Source organism: Dermacentor silvarum, chromosome 9, assembly GCF_013339745.2.
Source record: "Dermacentor silvarum isolate Dsil-2018 chromosome 9, BIME_Dsil_1.4, whole genome shotgun sequence".
Classification (NCBI taxonomy): Eukaryota; Metazoa; Arthropoda; class Arachnida; order Ixodida; family Ixodidae; genus Dermacentor; species Dermacentor silvarum.
The window spans coordinates 136,339,062-136,363,144 of NC_051162.1; the positions used below are offsets into that span (position 1 = coordinate 136,339,062).

The window sequence follows — 24,083 nt, forward strand, 5'->3', positions numbered from 1 at the left end:
AAGCATAGCGTCTTGCGAGGTAGAATGTCACCCACATCTGGTTGCTGTTATCGGCTGTGCCAAATATAAAGTTCCAACACACAGTAAAAGCCTTCAAGACTTTAATTATACTAGTCAGCTGCCATTACCGATGATGATGATGATGATGACGATGTCCTCAGCACATGGCTCGTACCCACTTCGGGGGATTGGCCAAGAATTGAGCACCTGAACTTTTAGATATGCATTCTGAAACTACATTTAATGTGCAATTTAGTAATCAGAACAACAGACATATTAATTTTCCTGAACTGCATAATTTACAATACTAATGCCATGAATTAAAACTGAAACATCTCTCAGAGAATTGTAAATGTGGGAATTTAAAATTTTATTCGTTTTGTTGATTGAATGAAACCACAAACGGCATCGAATACGTCCCTGTGGCTAAAGCCCAATACCGAGGCACCGAAAGTGAGTACTGATTCTAATGTTAAATTTAACCTTAATTTAGCAAGCGGTATTTCAAGAAGTCTTTTTCTTTGTAATTTATACCGACGACATTTTAAAAAATAGTGTTCTACGGTTTCTATTTCTAGGCAGAATTGGCACAACGGCGATATCGCCAGACCAGCCCTGTGTAAATATAAATTTAATGGTGGGACACGGCAACGTAATTTTGTAAGGATGACTTCCGATTGTCTTGGTGGACACCAATGAATTTTCCACGGAAATTTTAGGTGCAGAAATTCAGTCCATGATGTTATTGTTTCCATGATATCTCTACGAATTGTATATTTCCGATATCTGATCGCTGTTATTTGTGCCACCACTGGAAGGACCGAAAGTATCGGTTCATTCAGGGATGCTCTCGCTAATGAATAGGCCATTTCATTTAAATGTAATCCGCAGTGTCCTGGTACCCATAATAATTTTATAAGATTCAGCTGGGGGGGGGGGGGGGGGGGGGAACTAATGTTAGAAACGTCTTTAGAGCCGGTGAATTTGTTGAAGCTGTAAGCGCAGTACAGACAGAAAGGGAATCTGTTAGAATTGACGCGCTGGATTCATTTAAAGGGAGTTTCCGCAAAGCTAGAATCATTGCTATGATTCATTCAAATACGGGAGTAAAATCTGGTAGTCTGAAGGAGAATGACCAGCCAAGCGAAAGCGAGAAAATGCCTACGCCCCCCTTTTCGTCATTCACGGAAGCGTCAGTGGCTATTATGTTCTTGGTAATCTTGCAACATATTATTTAATAACCGGACTGAATGAAACTTAGGGTTCTGTGGGAAAATTTCATCTAATTCAATCTTTAAATTCTGATTTGAATCATATGATGAAATAACGTCTCGAATTTTTACATTCAAACTGTCTAATTGCTTTTGTACAAAAATAATCTATGGGGTGTGAAAACGTGGCCAATGAGCAAGAAAGAAGGAGTTTGGATCGTTTATAAATACATATTCAGATCGTCTAATTGGAGAACTGTAAAATTTGAGAAATGTTTGTATCGTTAAGATGCGGAATCTGCAGGGCAATGTTGGTAGGCGCGCTTCCTGATAAAGAACATTGTTTGCTACAAACCTAGGGAGTCCCAGGCACAGGCGCAGGGCTTCACGCTCCAATAGAACCAGAGGCTTAGTTTTATAAGCAGGGCTTCCCAAGAACAATACACAGCCGAATTCCAATATTGGACGCATGTACATTTTGTATATCATTAAGAGAGCTTGCCTACGTAGCCCATATTTTCGGTTGCTCAGTCTGCTTAGTAAACCTAAAGCACGCTGAGCCTTAGATGCCACGTTTTCTATATGTGGACTCCAGTTGAGTTTTCCGTCATAAATGATACCTAAATATTTAAGAGATTCAACCTGCGGAATGTTTTCTTGATTGTAAAATATAGATATAGAAACCGGATGCATAAGTGGGAACACCAATGTTGCGCTTTTACTTACGTTTAATGACATGCAAATTGATTGAAGCCATACCTCAAGCATACTCAAGTATCTCTGCAATTTTTGGTATAAAGAATATATGTCGTTGTCGGCGGCGAAGAATGCAATATCGTCTGCATAAATGTAAACTTGCACGTCCTGACTGGCTGGAATAGAGCTCATTAATATGTTAAATAATATTGGAGATAGGACTGCTCCTTGGGGAACACCACGTCTGTTTGAATTTAGACGAAGAGCAGCCATCCTTAAAGCAATAAAATTCTCTTGATCTCAAAAATTCTGCCAACCACGCAATAATATATTTTGGGACATTATGATTCCGTAGTACATTCAGTAGAACTGTATGTTCTACGGAGTCATATGCTTTAGCTATGTCTAATGTCACTAAAGCGGCATATTGTCTTCTTTTTCTAGCGAGTTGTATGCGGCTCTCTAAATCAGCATGGGCACACCATATAGAGCAGTCAGCTCTGAAGCCTATTTGATTTGGATTTAATATTAAATTATCCGACATCCAGACAGTAATTCTGTAATGTAGAACCCTCTCTATGAGTTTGACCATATTAGAAGAGAGATAGGTCTGATATTTTCTATGGTGTAACCTAATCCTTGTTTTTTAGGTATCGGGATTACTTTAGCTAGTTTCCAATCGTATGGTATCCAGGCGTTGTTTAGAGAATAGTTTATAATGCTTAGGAGATCAGAAGGAGATAGTTCGAATAAAATTTTATCATATGCACTGTAATTCCATCAGGACCTGGAGCCGACACGGGTAAGTTTCGAATTACTTGAGCTAATTCAGGCAAAGTAACTTCATTAAAGTCTGACGTTAGGGCTGGTTGTTTGGAAGTTATGTGACGTAGATGACATGAATCTACGCTCAAGGCCTTTCGCAATCTGTTCTAGGGATTTTGTCATTTCATCAGATGATAGGGTTACATAATCCATATTAATTGGTGGTGGCAGAATTTTGCGATTTCGCATATATCTAAACAGCGCTTTCTTGTTTTCGGATTTGAAAGAAAATCGAAGTGTTTCCTATCATAATCTTCTTTTGATTGAGCGACTGTGCGTTTAAATATAGCGGCGTAAAATTTGTAATCAGCCCAATTTTTAGGGGACTGGTTATAAAGTAGTTGCTTCCAAGCTGCTTTTCTTCGTCTGTAGTCTCGTGTACAGCCTGGATTCCACCAAGGACTATGAGAGGCTCCCTTGGCAGACTCAATAATAAATTCAGCTTCTTTGTATGATCGTTTGATTACAGCACAAATTTTCATAGGTTTGGATTCTTCGCGCTCTTCAGAATGGTGAGCCAAATGTGCTTTTAAATCATTTTTAAATTTATTGTAGTTTACGAATACTCGGATCTGAGAGCACGATGGTATTAACGGGCAAGCAATTTCAAATATTATTGGACAGTGATCACTGTTGGTGGCACAGTCCAAGGCTGCCCAAGATGAACTAGTGAGAGATGAACTTATGAAACTTAAATCTAAGGCTGAGCGCGACCGATTACAAACAAATGTAGGAGTTCTAGTGTTGAGACAAGTCGTATTATTATCTGTTGACCAATTCCACAAGCGTTTGCCACATTGATCTGTTCGAAAACCCCAACACGTGTGATGGGAGTTGAAATCTCCCATAAGGATTTTATCTTTGCACCATGACGTCAACGCGGAATCCAAAGATCGAGTGTCTTGCACACCCGCAGGAAAGTATACATTTACTAAAGAGAATGGTAGGCAGCCCGGTAAGGTTACATCTAAGGCAAAAATTTCACTTTCAGGGGACCTATGTTTATATGAAATCTTCACCTTAAGACTAACTCTATTACTAATGAAGAATGCTAAGCCGCCGCCTTTCGAAGGACGGTCCAATCGGAAAGATCGGAAGTTATTTATATGAAAAGATTGATGTGTTGAAAGCCATGTTTCTTGTAGTGCAATAATATCCGGGGAGAATTTCGATGCCAAATACAATAAATCTGTTACGGAAGAGTGAATGGATCGGCAATTCCAATGAAGAATTTTGAGGAATCCTATCTTTTAAGAAATCGTTCTTTGTAAGGTTGTCTTTCAGGTATTTTTTGGTTTTTGAGTGAATAGGTGTAGTGGCTGTTTTCGACAAAGGGGATCTAGAACGTTTTAGCGATCGGGGGTCTATGTCCATTTCCTCTGAGCTTTGTGCCTCCTCATTGATGCTTTCACTGTGATTTTTGTTTGCATCAACAGATGGACCAGCAATTTGATCATCTTGGGACGTGAGTTTAGGAGCTACCTCTTCATTTGATGGTCGTGAACACTCAGTAGTTTGCGAAGTTATACTGATAGGTGCTGTTGTGCCGAATATCTGCGCCATCTGGGTAGTTAAGATTTGTGACAAGGACTCACAAAGGTTTCCAGCTAGGGGCTCCATGGCCTTCTCCATTGCCCTTTCGACAGCATCGGCAATTGAAATTGAAAGAGACGCTTCCGTGGACATTGTATGACGGGCTGTGACAGCTGCGTACCCCTGTGTTCAAGCCTGCATTTCAGCTATGGCTTCTTGACGAGAACAACGTCTTCGCTCAACGATTTCTAGAATCTGTAGTTATCGTGCCCTTGCCGAGCAATTAAAATAATCAGCAGAGTGGCCTTCACTGCAGAGACAGCACTTTTCTTCTTTGTTGGTGCATTCGCCGGAACTGTGTTCCTCACCACAAACTCGGCATCTATAGAGCAGACCTACATCCTTTCATTGTGTGTCCGTAGCGCCAGCACTTTACACATTGGAGAGGACGAGGGGATAAAGGTTCCACTCGATTGATTAGGGGCCATGCCTTGATTTCTGTTGGTCTATCTGTCCCTGCAAATGTTACAATGACCGATTCAGTAGGAATTTTGTTTTTGTCTACCACACGTCCACACCGATAAATTGAAATAGCACCTGCTGGTGAACACAACTCTAATATTTCTGTTGGGGACATGTTGACATCAACGCCACGCATAAGCCCTTTCACACACGCCAAGTGAGGTGGGATGAATGCCCTTACCGGATTGGAGGCAAACGTGGAACACTTTAGAAGGTCTTGTACACAGGGTTGGTCTGGAGAAAAGCAAAGAATACCTCCTCTGCCGAACTGGCGGACCTCTGTGATATTCAGGAAATGGGCTGTCGCCGATCGCAGTTCCGCCTGAATCGTTTTCGGGTTCTTCATCCGTATGATGCCATCATTGTTTGGGACGATAGCGACGGGAACTGATCTGATGCCGTTACGCAGAAACAAGTCCACAGGTAAATCCTGCGAGGAAATAGAGGCGGACCAGAGGAAAGCCCCGGGCCCTGGTGACGAAAATGTCATCTGTCTGGTCTGATTAGCCAAAAAGCACTTATTAAATAACAAATACTCTACAAAACAGTTAACAAGCAAAAAAGAGTCCGTAACTACTCAACCCTTGGCCGCAACCCCCAGAGCCGAACACGCAGCACGAATGCCGGTGACGATCGCTTCTTGATTCTTCTTAGATGTAGATGTAGAGCCTTGAAGTTACTGGCTTCTTGTCATTACCGTAGTTGTTGTTGTTGTTGTAGCCTATCACGCCTGTGGCTCCTACCCACGGAGGGGGATTGGCCAAGAAATGGGTGGATTATTCCAAATTAATATTGAGGATACATTTCCGAATATCTATGAAATTAGTATTCAACAGCGTAGAGTTATATGTTAAAGTAAATCAAGAAAGTCATATCGAATGAGTAATCAGTAATTTGAAAGTACAAAAAAAAGAAAGAAAAGGATAGAATTTAGCAGGGTATTCGTTTGGAGTCTGTAAGGAACGTTTGGACGGCGAAGCAAGCATCCCCATTACCGTACTCCTTGTCTTCGTTCTCTTCTTCTTCTTCATCTTTGTCCTCTTCGCTCTCTGTTCACCCAGGATCACTACAATTAATACCACGGATGCGAACCACAATTCTTTAAAAAACAAAATACACCTAGAACTTCTGAGCGTGCAGTAATGCCTGTATTAGGCACCTGGTTCCAGAAAATGAGGCACGGGGTGTTAATCTTTAAGTTTTACGGAATTTTTAGAAATCGCCTGTGGCAGGTTGCATAATACTTATCATTGAGCTGGGTTATGAGGCGGACATTAGTAGAACGAGAAATCGAAACAATAGTCAACTAATTAACAAAAATTCACTAATTAACTTCTTAGTTAATTACTTTACGGCACATATTGCAATTTACGAATTTTAGCTAGTGAGCTTGTCAGGCGTACCCACTTGGAATGAATTTCCAGAATGACACCAGTTGGGAGATATGCGCCATCAAACTTGCCGTAAAAATGCACTGTTGTTCCAACAACTTTTTTTACCAAAATGCTGTTTTATGCATTGAAACACAAGAGTAACTGGAACGCCCATGTATTTCGTCCCACACTTTGCAAAATAGTATATCGAAACTGGTGCCATCCTGGAAATTCATTTCAAGTGGATGCGTCATGCAAACAAAAAGAAGTTATTTAGTCAATTTTTGTTAATTAGTTGAATATGTGTTTCGATTTCGCGTGCTACTTATGTCCGCCTCTTCGAACAATCCAGCTCAACGATAAGAATTATGATACCTGTCACAGGTGATTTTTACAGCGAAGCTGTATACCTCTACCAGCCAAGAAAATTTTCGTGTCGTTGGAGTAAGCAAAAAAAAAAAGAAAAAGAAAAGATGTCGCAGTTTCGCCCGAAAGGCGAAGCATCAATTGCGATAGCAAATTGGTAGAGAGCTATTCGGAGTAGGGATAGTAGAGTAGTTTTATCGGCCGCATAAAGTTGGACACATTCGCTTTCTAACTGAATTGACAAGCGTGTTGTCATCGCACACAAGCAAACATGAATAGATCACACTGAATGACCGCAGACAACGACTGTCAAAACGCTGGCAGCAAGCGCAGCCGCTGCAGCCAGCGGGCGAAGAAGCGTGCGGTCTATCGCTTCAACGGAAACTGAGCGGCATTTACAAAGGTCAGAGCCGTGTGGAGATAAGAGACGGTGCGGGCGACGGCCACCACAGCCAGTGCAAGCGTATTTGTTGGCAGAGTAGAAGCTGCTCTCCCCCTCCCTCCCGCGCTGCCTCCCCGCTTTTATTTTTTTTTTTTTTTTTGCTTTCGCGTGGGAGATTGCGTTGCCAGTTCCCCTTGCGCTGGGTTGCAAGATAAGCATTTGGTGCCGTAGCACAGCGTCTCCCCGCCTCCCTCCCCCCCCCATACCCCCTCCCCCCCTCCGGCCTTTCGCGCGACAATCGCGTTTGCTTTCCGCCGTGCGTTGGCTCTCCGTGATAGCGCGCGTCCCCCGCGCGCTTTTACTCGCGCATACGGCGCGCGGCGACGATTTTATCGCCCTTGGAATCTATACGGAACCTCACGGCGACGGCGACGGCGACGCAGACGGCAGAAATCCCGTTGAAGTGTCCATATAATTGCTATCGCAATAAAAATGACGGTAAGCAAGTGGCTTTTGCTCGCGCTCGGCACGCGCTCGTGCCGAGCGCTCCCGCGTTCATCGTCGCCGTCGTCTTCCACAGCTGGCTGCGTTGCCGCTCATCATTCCAGCGTAGAATGTCACTTCTCTTCTGTTGTAGTAATGGGGAGGCCGCGTTTACGAGGTTATGAGCTATTGCTTAAGGCAGTATGAGCCCATTAGTGGTGCATACTACATGCTTCGCACGTACCTCCCAAGGTTTAACGTTAGCGGAGCTGCATTTCGCTCAATGGGTCATTTGGCACTTACGCGAAGGCGTCCATAATGGCCAAATTACTGACGGAGTTAAAGAAAAAAATGATGGTTACACAGCTTACAGCTCAGCACTCGTTTTCAAAAGAAAAACTACAATACAAGCATCAAAACCACATGATAGATGATAAGGCTTGTGTGAACAATGGGAACACCCTCCGACGCGTTCCGCTAAAGATTAAGTTTGCAGCTGCTTCAAAAGGGGTTGACGTCATTAAAAACCCTCGTGTGAAGTGCAAACCATATAATGTAGGCTAAAGATGTCTGTGCTTAATGCGAAGCACGCTCCTTCGCATGCGTGTGTTTCCCGGTAAAGATTGCGGTTGCGTAAGCTACTCTGAGTGGGAAAAGTACCCAACAGCATAGAAATCACGTAGTGACGTCACCACGGTCTAGCAACTCACTCAGTTTATTCCAGGCTACCATGGGTAGATCACGGAAAGTAAAAACGCCAGAAGAACAGCGTGAATATAATGTCGTTGTGAAGTAATAAAGGGTAGGGTTAAGTACATTTCACTTGTCACTCTAGTTTTATTGAGAGCGCCGCCATTTTGCGATCACAGCGCTGTCGATCGTCCGGCGCCATGCTGATGTGTGGCCGCGCGCTGGTGGATGCCCAGTGCTGTTGACGACGAGTGGCAAGTGTTTTCCTGAGAGGTCTCAACAAGTTTTGACGATTAGGAAACTTCTTAGCGTGCCATTAACAGGCTTTGAGCTTCAATATATCGGCGATATCGAACGGCGACGGGCCTTGAGGCGCTGCGACAGCTCTGCCCGCGATCGAAATAGGAGGAGAGTCAAGTCTGAACATTGCCGATGCGTAACATACGTGCAACGTGTTATTATTGTATGTCTAGCCTTGAACTCTATTAAAGTATCACTCAGGTGACAGAGGTTTCTCCGTGTTCCATGCAATGAGCCGCACCAGTGTACATCCAGGTAACCAGTGCGGCTCCGCGGATACACGTCTTGCTAGTTTTCGTGCTCCTACAATTTCCATGGCGGGATTTTCAAAGCATAGTTTACCTGGCTTTACAAAATAAATAACTGTAATATAACTCAACAGGAAGAGCCGTTCACACGAAGTTAGCACTCTAACGGGGTACTTGATTAAACGACTTAGATGACAATGGCCGCGAATATGCCGCGATCAACCAGACGCATGCGACGCGTTGAATATGCGCCCTATTATGTCTCGAGTGGTGCCTGTGCAAGGGCACTTCGCCGACTAGAGAGAGGCGACCACAATCTTCAACCGCAACTTTATTTTTTTTTTCTGAAGTAACATAGCGCGCGACAACCCGCCGTGGTTGCTCAGTGGCTATGGTGTTGGGCTGCTGAGCACGAGGTCGCGGGATCGAATCCCGGCCACGGCGGCCGCATTTCGATGGGGGCGAAATGCGAAAGCGCCCGTGTACTTAGATTTAGGTGCACGTTAAAGAACCCCAGGTGGTCTAAATTTCCGGAGTCCCCCACTGCGGCGTGCCTCATAATCAGAACTGGTTTTGGCACGTAAAAGCCCATAATTTTTAATAGCGCGCGACGTTACGCGTCGGCCAGACAGCTTGCCGGCGAGATTCGGAAGCACGGGAGAGCCCATGCGAACTAGGGGCGGCCGGCACACGGTAAGCATGGCTTTGGATACAAAACTAGAAGAAGAAAGCTTCATTTTCTTCGTCGGCACATACTGTTTTCATGCTACGTCACTGGTCAACTTCCACCAGGGTCCTGTTGGTTGCCGAGAACGATAATATTAGAACACGTTTGAACCGAATAACTGCGTGCCCGAATAAATAGTTCTCTTTGTCCGTTCGCACTTTAGTTCACCTACTCGAATACGCGCATTTCATTCATATCCCAGTTTGATCATGGGTGCCGAGTTCATCGCCGTGTTCTCACTGGAAACAGAATCTTCTGAACATACACGCGACGAAGCTCATGGTGTGAAGTTCCTCCTGATTATGCTGGCAATCCAAAGCCGACGCTTGTTTGCAATCGTAGCAGCGGAGTCCACGAAGTTGCCGCGGCTGACGATGCACTTGAAATCGGTTGCGAAAGTTATTTTTGCAGCCGTATTCAGCTCAGTGGTTGACCTTGAGTCGTCTGACATCGCAGCAATCACAGACGGAACACGATCGAATAATATTAATTCGCAATGAAACCTCTGCGGTTCCAAGCTGCTGCTGCTGGGAGAAACGACGATCCGCCCATACCGGTGGGGGGAGGAGAGCGGCGCGGTGCGAGGCTAATTTCCTCCTCGCCAATAAAATGCTCTATATTCTTCTTCGCGCCTGGTGTAAATTTTCGACATCGCCGATGTAGATTACCCAAAATTTGCGAAAGTAAGGTATACAATATACTTGTATGGTTATTGCAATATTAGCTCCATGTCATGGCTTCCGAGATTTGGGCGCGCCGGCTGGTTTTTAACGCGACAGCGTTAAGGGCCCCGTGTCGCAGAAAATCCGGGATCGGCGCCAACGTGGATGTCGGCGTCCGTGGCGGAGAGACGCATTCTGGGCTTGCGTGAAGAGCCAATAAAGGAAGCATTGCACGCGCTTGAAGTACGCTTACGTCGCTTCACAATAAACCAGCAGCATGCAACATGTTCGTTTTACAAGAATTAAGGGACCAAATGTAATGCGCGTAGCATGTATTCTGTGACAAGCCTCGAATAATAAAGCCCGTCAAGCCATTTTATTTCTTGTTACTGGCTCCTAACTTCACAGCGGATGCCTATTTAACGTTTAGCAGCGGTTGAATTATTTTTTTTTTTCATTGGGAACGGCACAAACTCAAAGGTGGGCGCCTACAGTATGCGCTTGAAAAATCAGGCCACATTCTCGAATTCATGCATAAGAATTGAACATTAGTTGGTTTGACAGGAAACCAATTCTTATGCGGAATATTTTTTTCGTCAGGCCATTTGCCGCCGGTGTTCCAGAATTTTCGACACTTGACTCTACGGAACTGTCGAGCTTCTAGGGATGCGAGTGCTAATTAGTGAATGAAAAAATGGTTCAGAGATTTGTAGGCGTGATAAAGCGTTCGCGACTGGTAGGCGATTCGCAAAAAAAAATAATAATAACAATAATGTTCTCGGACATTAGCTTCGGAGTAGTTATCGGGACATGAAAGTTTTTTTTCTAATTGGTGAACATGATTTTATGAGATAAATGCAGCTTCCACCGGCACGCCAGTAAGATTGCAATGAACACGAAATTTAACTTCCACTAAATATGTGCGCTGTGTACTGTGCCCAGTGAAATAACACCTTGCATGAAACACGTGGCCCGCGAATGGCGGCCGGGAAAAAAAGTAAGAAATGGCTAAAACAAGGTTCATGACGTCTCCTTGACGTGAGGGTCAGCTGATAGGGCGGTTTCGCGCGCCGCAGCCTCTCTGCGTGCGGGAAGCGCAGGCGTGGGGACAACGAGGAGGAAAGTACAGCGGCGCCGGTGAGGGTGCGGCGGCAACGATCGAAGGTGGTGGTAAAAAGCATTTATTGTGTGTACAGAGAGGTGTGGGCCCCCCTGTGGGGCCCTGCATACTGGGTGGGATCCTTAGTCCGGGACCCCATTAGTCGAAGCCGCCAGCCTGGCTCTCTGGACCAAGGCCTTTTGGGCCTGGAGGTCTGAGCAACCAAGCAGGGCTGCCTCCCAGTCCTCTCGGGTAGGGTTGGGGTTGGGGGTAAGGGCTGGATTACTTTGGCAGGCCCAGACCATGTGGAAAGTGTCTGCCACCTCCCCACAGAAGTGGCACGTGCCGGTGACCATTGGGTCAAAATGTTTGAGGATTGCTGGGCAGAGCATCGTGTTTGTGAAAAGCCGATAAAGAATGCGTTCGTTGGCCTTCCCCAGGCCCTTGGCGGGCGCTGGGTACATGCGATGTTTATCCTTATAATATTCTGAAATCTCCTTAAATCGAAGCAATAGTTCTTCCTCTAGGTCATTGGGGTTGTTAGGAGGTACCCGGGAAATGAGTGCTCGGGGAGCTGCATCAGCAGCCTCATTCCCCCTTACGCCCTGGTGACCTGGTGTCCATACGATATGTTTAGGGGAGGGATCTGTGTCCCTCATACAGGTTCGCAGTATTTTCTCAGCAAGGGGGGTGACCCAGCCTGCCTCATAATTTCGGCATGCGCTTCGCGAGTCGGTTATGATATGTTTAGATTGAGAGTCGGATGCTGCTAATGCAATGGCTACCTCCTCCGCCTGTGTTGTTCCCGGTGCTCTAAAAGAGAGTCCGTCTATCTGCCTTTGTTCGTGGACCACCGCTGCCGTATACCACCCCCGTGGATTTGGACCGGCGATGTCCACGTAATAGACTCCGTGTTTCTGGCTATAGTATCTTTCTAAGGCTTGTGCCCTGTCGCTACTTTCCAGCATTGAGGGGCGTTATGATGATGATGACGATGATTTAATGGCATCCCCTGTGAAACGGGGCGGTGACAAATAGTCACCTAGCTTGTTTGATCGGGCATGCTATACATGTTTTGTGTCTAGCGTTTTTTGATACATCTTAATCTTTTTTTTTCCTTAATCATTTTTTTGATTAAGTCCTTAGAGAGCCTACATGCAACGCTATTTAGGCTGCCTATTAGCGCTCGGCTTCCTCTCGGGGTAGGCGCCGCATTGACGCTTTTTTGCTGTGGAGCGCGGCGAATGGGAGCAAAACCGTGCGCTCAAATCTCAGAGGCCATGTCCTTGTTTGAATGAGCCACCAGGTGGCTACACCGCGGCGGCCGCTCACAATCGACATAATTTTTAAAGTGGAGCTTTCTTTGCCTACGGTGTCTGACGTATCGTCGTCCTGTGTTTCGCCGAATTTTTAAAATTGGCTTAACGTGGAGACCGTGCCATCAACGTTGGTGACTTGGTGGGCCGATTATAACCTCAGTGCAGGATACGTGTCGTAGCAAGGTTTTAAGGTGTTTGTATAGCGCGTCCGGATCCAATGGTGTGGGTGGGCCCATTACATCGGCTCACGTGTGCCGGCCCAGCCTTTTATTGCGATAGCAATTACATGAACGCTGTAGGCGTCGTGCTGTCACGGTATCGACGCACAAGCGTGGATCCAGAGACGCGATGCGAAAACGACGAAGCCAAGTGGACTCGCTCCACTCGATCGGGGGCAGCGTTCCGCTGCTGGCGCGAGCGTTGTAGCACACGCATTGCCGTTCATGTTGCAGAGCAGCTGTGAGCATAGGACACCGTGGGGCGTATTTTAGGGGCGAAGCTCCTTATAGCGGCACCCGTTCGTCCCCGTCGTAGTAGGTAGCCACGTCTAGTTTTACGAATTGCTCAATAGATGGCGTTGTGTGTCCGTATATGTATGTATACCCATATATACATATATATGTATACGTATAGTATAACCGGAAGCCGACTTCCGCTTCCGTTTCCGCTTCCGGTTCCGTTTCCACTTCCGGTTCCGCTTCCGGTTCCGGAAGCCAGCTTCCGGCTTCCGGAGAACGCTTCCGGCGTTTTATGAAAAAAAAATTCCGAAAGTTGTGTCCGTAGCGCGGAATCGAACCAGGGACCCCTCGCTTCCGAACGCGCGGCGCTAACCACTACGCCACGAAGCGCACATAGACACACGCACCACGATGGCAATAAATACCCAACATTAACGAAAGGCCGCGTTTCTAGCGCGTTTCTAACGCGTTTGTGCTAGCGCGTTACGGCCCGTGTAAGAAGCTGGTGTAAGACGCTGTGGCCTCTCCGCCTTACCTTCAACGCGTTTCGAACGCGCTGCCCAAGGCGGTGGCAAGTCAAGTTCAAGTCGAGGAGCGTTTATGAATACGGGGGGTATACTCTCTCAGCAGTCATGTGATGGCGTCGGCAAACGCGGTGCACGTTCCGGCATGTGTAAATGGCTGCGTAAGACGCTGTGGCCGCTCCCCCTTACTAGAGAGTACTGCACGTTTCTAACGCGTTTGTGCTAGCGTCCCCTTAAGCGGGAGATCCGATGATTCCCTCCGGAGCTTCGCCCACTCATCATCATTCACCCCGTGGATATGCTGTGATTTTTTATGAAAAAAAAATTCCGAATGTTGTGTCCGTAGCGCGGAATCGAACCAGAGACCCCTCGCTTCCGAACGCGCGGCGCTAACCACTACGCCACGAAGCGGACACGGACACATGCACCACGATGACAATAAATACCCAACATTAACGAAAGAATGCATGCGCGTTTCTAGCGCGTTTGTGCTAGCGCGTTACGGCCCGTGTAAGAAGCTGGTGTAAGACGCTGTGGCCTCTCCGCCTTACCCCCGTATTCATAAACGCTCCTCGACTTCAACTTGACTTGCCACCGCCTTGGGCAGCGCGTTCCAAACGCGTTGAAGACGGTGGCAAGTCAAGTTCAAGTCGAGGAGCGTTTATGAATATGGGGCTTATACGCTCTCAGCAGTCATGTGATGACGTCGGCAAACGCGGTGCACGTTCCGGCATGTGTAAACGGCTGCGTAAGACGCTGTGGCCTCTCCCCCTTACTAGAGAGTACTGCACGTTTCTAACGCGTTTGTGCTAGCGTCCCCTTAAGCGGGAGATGGTGCAATTATAATGAAGGGCGCTGTTATAAAATAGGAATGACGTCACATATGGCGCGTGTCATTGGTGGAAGTCAATCGTTCGATTTAGTGCGGCGAGACTGGGCGAATTACACCGAAGATTCACGGTTTACCGATGACCCTCCGGAGCTTCGCCCCGTGGATATGCGGTGTTTTTTTTTTTTTTTTTGACTGACCTGAACGGGAAGTAATCGTCAAGCTAAATCTGTCTATTGCTTTCTTTGGGCGCTGACAGAAGCCAACAGTTTTCCTTGTCTCGCACCTTCGAAGTGAGACGCCTGGAGAACCATTGGCGGCGCTCCTCATCTTCTTGGGCGAGTTGGTGTTTACTTAATATTGGTATGTATAGTATGTGACTTTTAAAGAAAACTGAAAAGCGCAGCGCCGTAACTTTCTATCGTTGTGAGGACACAACGCTGCAAAGGGTGAGGGGAATAAAAGAAGAGGCCTCCCCAGTCGAGTCCCGAAGAAGTCGCTCCTCCTTTCCAAGATGGCCGAGTCTTGCTTTCGGTAGTGCGAAACTGCACATGTGTCGGTGTCTCGCCTTCTCTCACACTGCGAAGTCACTGAGAAAGTGAGAAATAAACGGAAAGACGGGGAGGGAAAGCGCGAACAGCGGAAACGTTAGTGCCGGTAGTTCGAAGACTACCGGCACTTTTGCGTATTGGCACTGGTTTACTTCAGAAATTGTGTCCGCACTGCTCAGTTCGAGCCTAAAGGGCACTGACCAACGTTTCGATTAGTAGGTGCAATATGTTATGTTCCTTTGCCTGCGTGTCTGTACTGAGAGTGTGATGAAATCCGTGACGAACTACCGATTCCCAATGTGCGTAGGATACGCTTAATTTTAAAGCAAATAGCTTTCGTTTATGTTGTTATAGAAATTATGTAAATTTTTATTGACTTTCTGTTGCATTCAACTCAGTTGCAGTGCAATTGAATATCGCGCATGCTTTTCGCAAGGGTGGCTCGTTCGTTCGTTCTTGTGGTGGTCTCGGACTTCCACCACCGATGCAAGAAGCATGTGTTCTCGCGCGCAGCCTAGTGGCGGGGTGTCGCTATATTGGCTTGCACTTATTGCCATCACCGTCGATGGTTTCACGGTGATAGTTGTTATGGGCTTACTCCCCTGGTCCGTCGCTGTAATCACAAAATCCTTTGCAAGAAAATTGCAAAGAAAGAAAGTTATTCTCATTATGCCGGGATAATTCATTCCAACTTACGACCAACAAAGTGGCGGTCCACGATTATACCTCTCAGCCACTCTGCTTTACTTTTTTTATCTTACATGGTATTTCGCGCACGAAGTGTAACGCTGTATGCGAGAACTGCGCAAGTACTAGCCGATGTACAGTATAGTGAAGAACACTGATCCTGGAGAACGCGATCGTGCCAGCAGATGCCATGATTGGCCACCAGCAGCCGTGGATTGGCTAACGCCCGCTATACATCTGTGTACTGGATAGAGCTGGCGTCCGCCCCTTGTTCGTGTTTTAGTACGTCGCATTTCTAGTTACGGAGGTGGCCCTAAGTTAAGTTTGCTTCTTCCACATGTAATGACAATGACTAAGCGCGTCTGATTCGTCTTCATTAGTCGTCTTCTTCTAGCCCTCGCCTTCTTGTCATGTTTGCTGGATGTCACTGACGTCGCATATTTTTTTTTATGCAAGCATAGCATGAGGCATATTAATGGGGTAGCCCAAATACAAATTTGCCCCCAGTGTAGGGTATCAAACCGAACGCTCGTCTGGTTGACCTCCTTGCTTTTCCTCTTCTTGCTTTCTGTCTCTCTTCTCTCTCTCTCTAAAAAAAAAAAAAAAAGCCGGAAGAACTCAGCAGTAAGAAGCTATAAGCGCTTATTTTAGTAGAAGCCAGCAGCTAACTAAACAGTCTAACGCTCACTACGATTACATTTCGTTAGCTATATCACGCCAGTGTATTGCGTTGAGGATGAAACTATAATTTTTTTTTTTTACGTTTTCCTTGGGGCAGTGCTTTCCTTTGCATATGCAATTAAACTAGCGGCTGCTGAATGTCAAAACGAAGGCTGTGAGCAGATCACGTTTTTACCGAACCGAGGCTAGTCGTTGCATAACGATATAATGAGAGCACTTTTTGTTTTCAGATGGTGATGTTTTCGTCTATACAAGGCGCGAACCGGTTGGAGTCATCGGGCAAATTATTCCGGTAAGAGTCGACGGACTTATTCATTTTTGATTTAAACTTCCGCGGCAGGTGTCGGCGTGTTGCTGACTGCACCAAACCCGGTCGCTCAGCAGCTCATCCGAAGTACTCTAGTCGTTCAAGACGTATCAAATGGCTGAAATGTCGCTAAGGCAACTGCCTGGCTTTGTCCTGTTTCAGCAGAAGTGAAAAAACGTCGACATGTTCCTATTGTTCCTATTGCATAATTGTAACACGTACATTGTTTTGTGTTTCGTCGGTGGCCGCGTTTCACCGGATTATCATTGTTATCTAATTATCGCTCGTCGCATGGCTCATTCGCAAAATTTCGCATGGTACAATTGACAGCATAATTGGACACAAAACATTTTTTTCCCATTTCGCTCACACTTCCACTAATTTCACTTTTGACAAAAGTTTCACTTTTCACTTCACAAAAGTTTGACTTTTATGTGTACTGCATAAATACTTTCATATTCTTACCTATTCATGCTCTCACGCGCACATCACGACATCTACATAGTAACCTGAGCATCAAACGCATTTTCGGAAGGACTCGAGCTTTTAATTCATCTGCACTACCACCCGCCATTATACTTTGTAATGATCTTCCCGAAGCCATCGTCACGATTTTCATGAACAAGTGGGCAGGCATTTTAATATTGTGTAATCATTTCACTTCTCTTGTATTGTATACTGAATTAAGTCTGTGTACTACATTGATGCCATTCCAGTGCTCTGTTTTAGTTGCTGTCAGCTGACATAACTCTCTTTTTATTGCTCTGTGCCCCCCTCACTCAGTGCTTCTTCAGAAGCCCTGTCATGTACTGTAAATGAATGAATGAATGAATGAATGAATGAATGAATGAATGAATGAATGAATGAATGAATGAATGAATGAATGAATGAATGAATAAATAAATGAATAAATGAATAAATGAATAAATGAATAAATAAATAAATATCTGGCACGGAAAGCGCATAATTTCAATGACAAATGGTAGCTCTTGGGCAGTATAGTTGCACCACGACTTATCCTGTTGCGCAATCATCGTGCAAACTTTACACTGTGCCTTCTGAATCGTATTGTCTTTTTTTTTTTTTTTTTGAGGTGGAGGAGGAGGGTGCCTCGTTGTGGTTTTGGCATTCAAAACGCACACTTTAATTAACTTAGTGATCACTTTTCAATGCGAAAAGTTGGGTTAGCATGATTAGGTAGTTCTGCTCAATTCAATTTTAGAAGATTTGAAACCAGTTGTAAAACAATGTTTTGTCCGCGCATGCATAAAAATATTTTATTATGGAAAGAAATACAAAAAGCCTGGTTTTAAGGCATCCGTGGTGCGTAGAAAGTTTTGTTGGTCTTGTTTGCGTCCCTTTCCTCTAGCTAGCACTACAGCTATATAACTACTTCGTCGAGTACCAGCAAACCAGTACTCTTCAATTTTATTGTCTTAGCGTCAAATACGCATGATGTTACAGAAAAAGAAGTGTGGAAGAAAGTGCGCTAAGTATTTGGCCGAGGTTATGGCCTCTTAGTCCTATCAGACACGATAGGACTAATTCGCATCACTGGAGAAATCTCGTCCGCGAAGTGGACCCGCTTTCTATGGCAGGAGCAAAGCAAGAACTCGGCGTACGGGTCGGGTTATGCTGAGCAGATTAGGCTTACGCTCAGCGAGCGCGCATGCTCAGGGCCGAACTGAGATGGTGAAATTAATCAATTTATTTGAAGGTCAGCACTGCAGCTCGTTGCTGATTTGTCTCTATTGTAGTAAACTCGCAAAAGCGTGCTACGAACCGGACAGAGGAACAAGTACGACAAACAGGGCGCTGTGTTTGTTGTTCTTTTTCATTTATCTTTGTCTATAGCACACTTGTGCAAGTTTATTATGAATTGCCAACTCCCCCAAGTTCACACCTTATTTGTGTGCCTTGCTCAGTAATTATTTGCACCCTTCTACAAGAACTTTCAGGTATTTTATTACCATCGAGAACCTGTGGATTGACTGCCGCCAGCACGCATTGAAATGTGGACAGCAGCGCTTCGATGGTGGATTTTCTTGTAGATCCTGCAAATGGGCAGGGGACTGATATATGCTGTCCTCGAACGTGGCTTTCTTGAAAGAAAAGCCGAGAATCTTCAAACTGAAAGTAAAAGAATCACAATTTGTAAGGCGAAGCAGGGACCTCACACTCAGCCACAGAATTTCTGTTTTCACGATTCAGGCTTTCTGAGCACATTCGGCTTCCTTCATAGCGAATCATTTGTCAGTGGTTACCGCAAGATATTTAACATTGATCATTCACGCGTTATTTACTTAATGACATATTTTGCTGATAATTACACACTACAGCAAAATGTCACATTTTACTACAACGCCACATGACCACTGGGTTCATTAATGCACCGCAGAGACCACTTAATTTTTATTGCGCTAGCAATCATATGGACCCTCCAAGCGCATTTCTGCCGTATCCGTCGCCGTGATGTTCCGTACAACGTCCAAACACGAAACATCGTCGCCGCGCGCCGTACGCTGTATGTGCGAGTGAAAGCTTACGAGGGTCAGCCGACGATCGCGGCTTAATCTCGCGCACGCGAAGGAGCAAGGCGGGGCGGAAGCGCGCTTCTTCTATCGCGCGCGAGGCACGGGGAGAGACGAGGGTGGGAAAGGGGGGGGGGGGGGGGGCGTTCTACACCGTTGGCGGCTGCTTACGGCGCGGCCGCGCGGGTGCCGTATCTTGAAAGCAATCTGCGACGTGCACAAAGTGCGCGCTTGCGCGGGCCTCGTCTTCAAAGCCATCTGCCATGTGGGCAAAGTGTAACTATAGTACCGATAAAGTCGTACGCGTTGTGCTTTCGACGTTTATTTCGCGTTGAAGCGAGAGACGGCACGAAAGTCAATTCGCTCGTTGCTGCTGCCGCGCCTCCCCACTCCAGTGTTTTGGCAGCAAGTTTCCGCGGTCATCGAGCGAGATGAGGTCATTTTTATCTGTGCAGGCGTGACCCCGTGCTTGATCATTTAGTTAGTAAGCGAATGTATACAAGCTACTATCCGTAGTTCGTACAGTTGTCTACTAATTTGCTATCGCAATCGATGCTTCGCCTTTCGGGCGGAACTGCTCCATTTTTTGAGAACGGCCTCAAACGTATTTTGTAATATGCCTAAAGTGCTGGACAGACTCGAAACTGAAATGTATATCAACAAAGCGTGTGACCTACCAAGCAGGGCGTGTTGGATGCAGGCAAACACTGAATTTATTACAACGGAGGCAAGGCAGCCGAATGCCCAATGCTGCAGTTCATCGTCAAAGAAACGGCTAGCAAGCTATTATAAGTGCACCAATTAACCGCGTAAGTTTCTTCATAAGACATCCACGCCGTACACGCACGCGTACACACTGATGGCATGCAGACATCTCCAGGAGCAAACCACGCTAAAGGCGCGGTTGGAAGCTTTTTATCGCGCGAGTAGGTGGGATCTCATCGGCGACAGAATGGCGCGTTCACATCAGAGTTCTCGTCCCGCACGGCGATATGTTCATTGACGCCCGTCAACTTACACGAGATGCGCTGTGCAATCATTGAAGCCCACCACGTTACTTTTCGCAGATTTGTTCCGTATTCACGGTTAGTTCAAAAATATTTGTTATGCGTGTATGTGTGTGTGATAAATATTGTATTTGACATAAGAAAAAAAAAAAAACGCTTAACCTTGCACTTGGCCGCGCAACGCTTGAAACAGCGAAGCTGGGCGATCGTAGCCCAGCATTTTCCGGAAGTGCGCACGAACTTTTCATCTTATTACTAATGATGATGATAATTTCTTTTCGCGCGTCTCGGACTTACGGCCGTCATTGCGCGTCGCATAGCGCAGCTTGCAACACCGACACCGTGTTGCAATGCCGACAACGCGTTCCAGCAGACCCGCTGCGTGAATGCGTCTCTCTCTTTCTCTCTCGATCTCATTTTCTTTATCTCTCACCCGAGCATAGCGCGCAAAAACTCTTCTTCACATCTCAGAGCACGAGCGTGCGAACGCGCCAGCTGAGGACGAAGACGACGACGCTCGAACGCAATCATATGGTTCGCATAGAAGTATCAGATATTAAGTTGATAAGAACAGATACTGCGTTTGATCTTAGCCGTTCGCATAAATGCGTGTTCTGCAAGCGTGGCTGTATAGCCAATACAACGACCTCACAGACCGTTCTATTGGCTATATTAGAAGAAAACACTTTACTAAAAAGTCTTCATAATCTCTATGATCTAGAATGTGAGGCACCTGGCTCTTATGTGGACGAAATTACTAAAGCTAAATGTGCACTTCAGGAATATGACGCAATACGCTACTGAGGTGCCCGTGTTCGATCGCGTAATAATCGTACTTTACATTTTGAGGAACCCACACGTCAAACTTTACTTGATGAATACCGCAATGCAAAAAGCAGGCTAATACCAGATATTTATTCGAACGGGTCTCTGGTCTCTAATACAAAGGAAATAATGTGTGAATTTGAGTTTTACTACACGGCATTGTTTAACGCCCCTTCTGATAAACAAAATGATAATGTGGTAAGACGCTTAATTTGTATCCTTTGTAACCTTTTTAACTGAAGAAGAGTGTTCTGTCATTAGTGGTTCTTTCACTCAACAAGAAATAGAATTAGCTATTGACCAATTACCGATATCAAAGACGCCGGGTCCGGATGGCATTTCTGGCGAGCTTTATAAAGCCTTTAAATTCCTACTTACTCCCGTGTTACTCAAGATTTTCAAACTTGCTTTTGATCTGGATACTCTTCCTCAGTCATTCACTAGAAGCCACACAGTGTTCATTGCAAAATACACCGACAGAGAGAAACTGCGATCTGTTGAAGGCTACAGACCTATTACACTGTCTAATGTAGACTATAAAATTTTTGCAAAGGTATTATCAAACAGACTACAATTTGCGATGTCTATTCTTATTGGTTCTCACCAAACCTGCGGCCTGAAAGGCCGCTCAATACAAACAAACATACACATCGCCCGTACAGTATTGGAACATTGTTCCAGTTCTTATGATCAGCTAGCAATGCTACAAGTAGACTTAGCTAAGGCTTTTGTAGGGTTTGTCATTCTTTTCTCTTTTCTCTTCTCGAGCATGCTAACGTCGGCTCCGTTATATTTAAAGGTGCGAAATTGTGTTATAATGATTGTTCAACTCGTTTGATTGTCAATGGTCACCTGTCCAAGCCTGTGTCAATTCATTCCTCTGTGAAGCAAGGTTGTCCCTTGTCGCCATTGCTTTTTGCCCTTTACTTGGAACCACTGTGTTTAAACGTTATTCACTCTACTAATATTCATGGTTTCAGTGTTTTTGGAACAGAGGTGAAAGTGCTGGCATATGCAGACGACCTCGCTTTCTTTTGCACAGACAAGCCCAGTATCACAAATGTGGTGTCTAAGATAGAGGAATTTGGAGCAATTGCTGGTGCACGAATGAACTGTGCTAAAATTTTGGGGCTTTGGTTTGGCTCATGGATCTTTAAACCGACATATTTTGCTGGTATTGAGTGGACTTGTCAACAACCAAAATACCTGGGCATTCCATTGGATGCATATAAGTCAAGTGCACGTTACTGGAGAGAACGTGTACCAACCCTAAGACGCTATGCCCAAACATTCGTTCCACATAATTTCTCAGTCTTTGGCAGAGCTAAAGCGTGTAATTTATTTTTGGCAACAAAACTCTTCTATGTGCTGCAAATAATTCATTGTTCCAGGGTTTACATACAGCAGTTTCACCGAATATTTGCAACCTTTATTTGGTCATCATCTTATGAGCCAATGAGGCGTGACAATATTTTCAGACCGGTTAGTGCAGGCGGTCTTGGCCTGGTTCACCTTTATGTTAGACAATTAGTGTCTCGTTTCATCTTTTTTCGAGGTTGTTCTCATCCATTACTTCGGGCATTCTTGCAAGTTAATCTCGTCAACGTTTTACGAATTTAGTAATTTCGACAAATTTTGCTTCACATCCATATTTGCAGGCATTCATGCGTGAAGTGTGCCTCTCAGTGCGTTTTCTTGCAGTGAGGTTCTCAAATGAGTACTTATTCTCTATCTCAAGGAAAAATCTGTATAATGATCTAATTGATATGCTTTTTAAACCTCCATTATACCGATCACTGTACATCGGATTACCTGGAGATGACGTCCTTACATGGGTCTGTAAAATGCCTATTCCTCATCACACTAAAACATTCTTCTTCAAAGTGCACACTGAAACGTTACCTGTTAAAACCTGGTTAAATAGGAAAGGAATCTTTGTATCTTCGATAAACTGTCGTCTCTGTAATGTACCGGAAACCATAGAACACTGTTTTATTGATTGCAAGGATGCCATATTGTTTTGGGACGTTCTCCAGAGGACTTTAAAAAAGGATCTTGATATAAATGCTTATACAATGCGATATCTGATACCACCTCAATGTGACGATGTGCCTTTTGATATGCTCCTGCTTATGGGGTTGCACAGTTTATGGAAAACTCGCATGCTAGACCGGAATTCAGAACCAATTGTATCTTCGAAGTCACATTTCATTCGGATGATTTCACAGCTGAAAGACTTTTATGATCAGAGAGACTCCCAACCAGACTGGTATCCGTTGTTGATGAAGTGTATCCTTTTGCCTTCCTTTTAGAGAACTCTTACTGTAATAATTATACTGTGAAATATTTGTTTTGTGCTTGTAGACGCGGCTTAGACTGTTTTGGCTGCTATGGAAATATCTTACGTATTCGTAATAAATACCATGAAAAAAAAAGTGGCTGTATAGCCAAGTGGTTACGACGTTCGCCTTGGGACCATGGGTACGCGGGTTCGAATCCTGCTTCGGCAAGGAAGCTTATTTTCTTTTATTTCTTGATAGTTTTTTATATGCACCACAAACCACAAATTACGGCTGGCTTAAACAGCCTCCCTGTTAAAAAATGGAGCTGGGCAGGCCTTGTACTGCGTAGGGCAGATAATCGGTGGTCTATTAGAGTTGCAGAATGGTTGCCAGGGGAAAGGAAGCGCAGTGGAGAGAGAGAGTGACACCTTTTAATTGCGCACAAGGAAAGGAAGAGTGTGGGAGGGTCCTCTAGTCGATATCGACGACCTCGTGGGCCCGTTGGAATAGAGCTTGGGGGACCTCTGAAGGCCCGTCGCAGAAAGCATCGTCCCAGAGCCCTTTCGTGGGGGGTGGAGGATGAGTGGCAGGGGAGGGAGCATAGTCGAGCATGGCAGAGAGTGCGATGAAACGAGTAAATATGCAGGCATAACTGTAGCGCAAGACAGGGGTAATTTGCGATCGCTGTGAGAGGCTTTCGTCCTGCAGTGCACATTAAATAGGCTAATTACGACGATGGTGATGATGACAAAAAACGAAATACGCTGCATACAAAACAATCACAGACAGCATATAACGTCGACAAATACGGCGACGGGCTTCCATAAAAGCCACGAATCGCACTCGCGTCTTGGTTCTCTGCATACAGCTTTAGCCTCGCAGAAACTCGCACTGTAGCCATGGTATGCTAGCAAGCAACACCACGTCTATCACGCTTCGCACCTGCACCGCGTGCGGGACTATTC

The 24,083-nt window shown here is 45.4% G+C and overlaps 1 protein-coding gene across 1 annotated transcript in view; it reads left to right on the plus strand.

The window, feature by feature from the left end:
- The window catches only part of LOC119464423 (aldehyde dehydrogenase 1A1), a 97,328-nt gene that overhangs the window by 37,006 nt on the left and 36,239 nt on the right, over positions 1–24,083 (plus strand). The window contains exon 5 of the mRNA XM_037725385.2: positions 16,397–16,458. Coding sequence (XP_037581313.1) covers positions 16,397–16,458 — 62 coding nt within the window. The remainder of the gene's footprint in view (positions 1–16,396; positions 16,459–24,083) is intronic.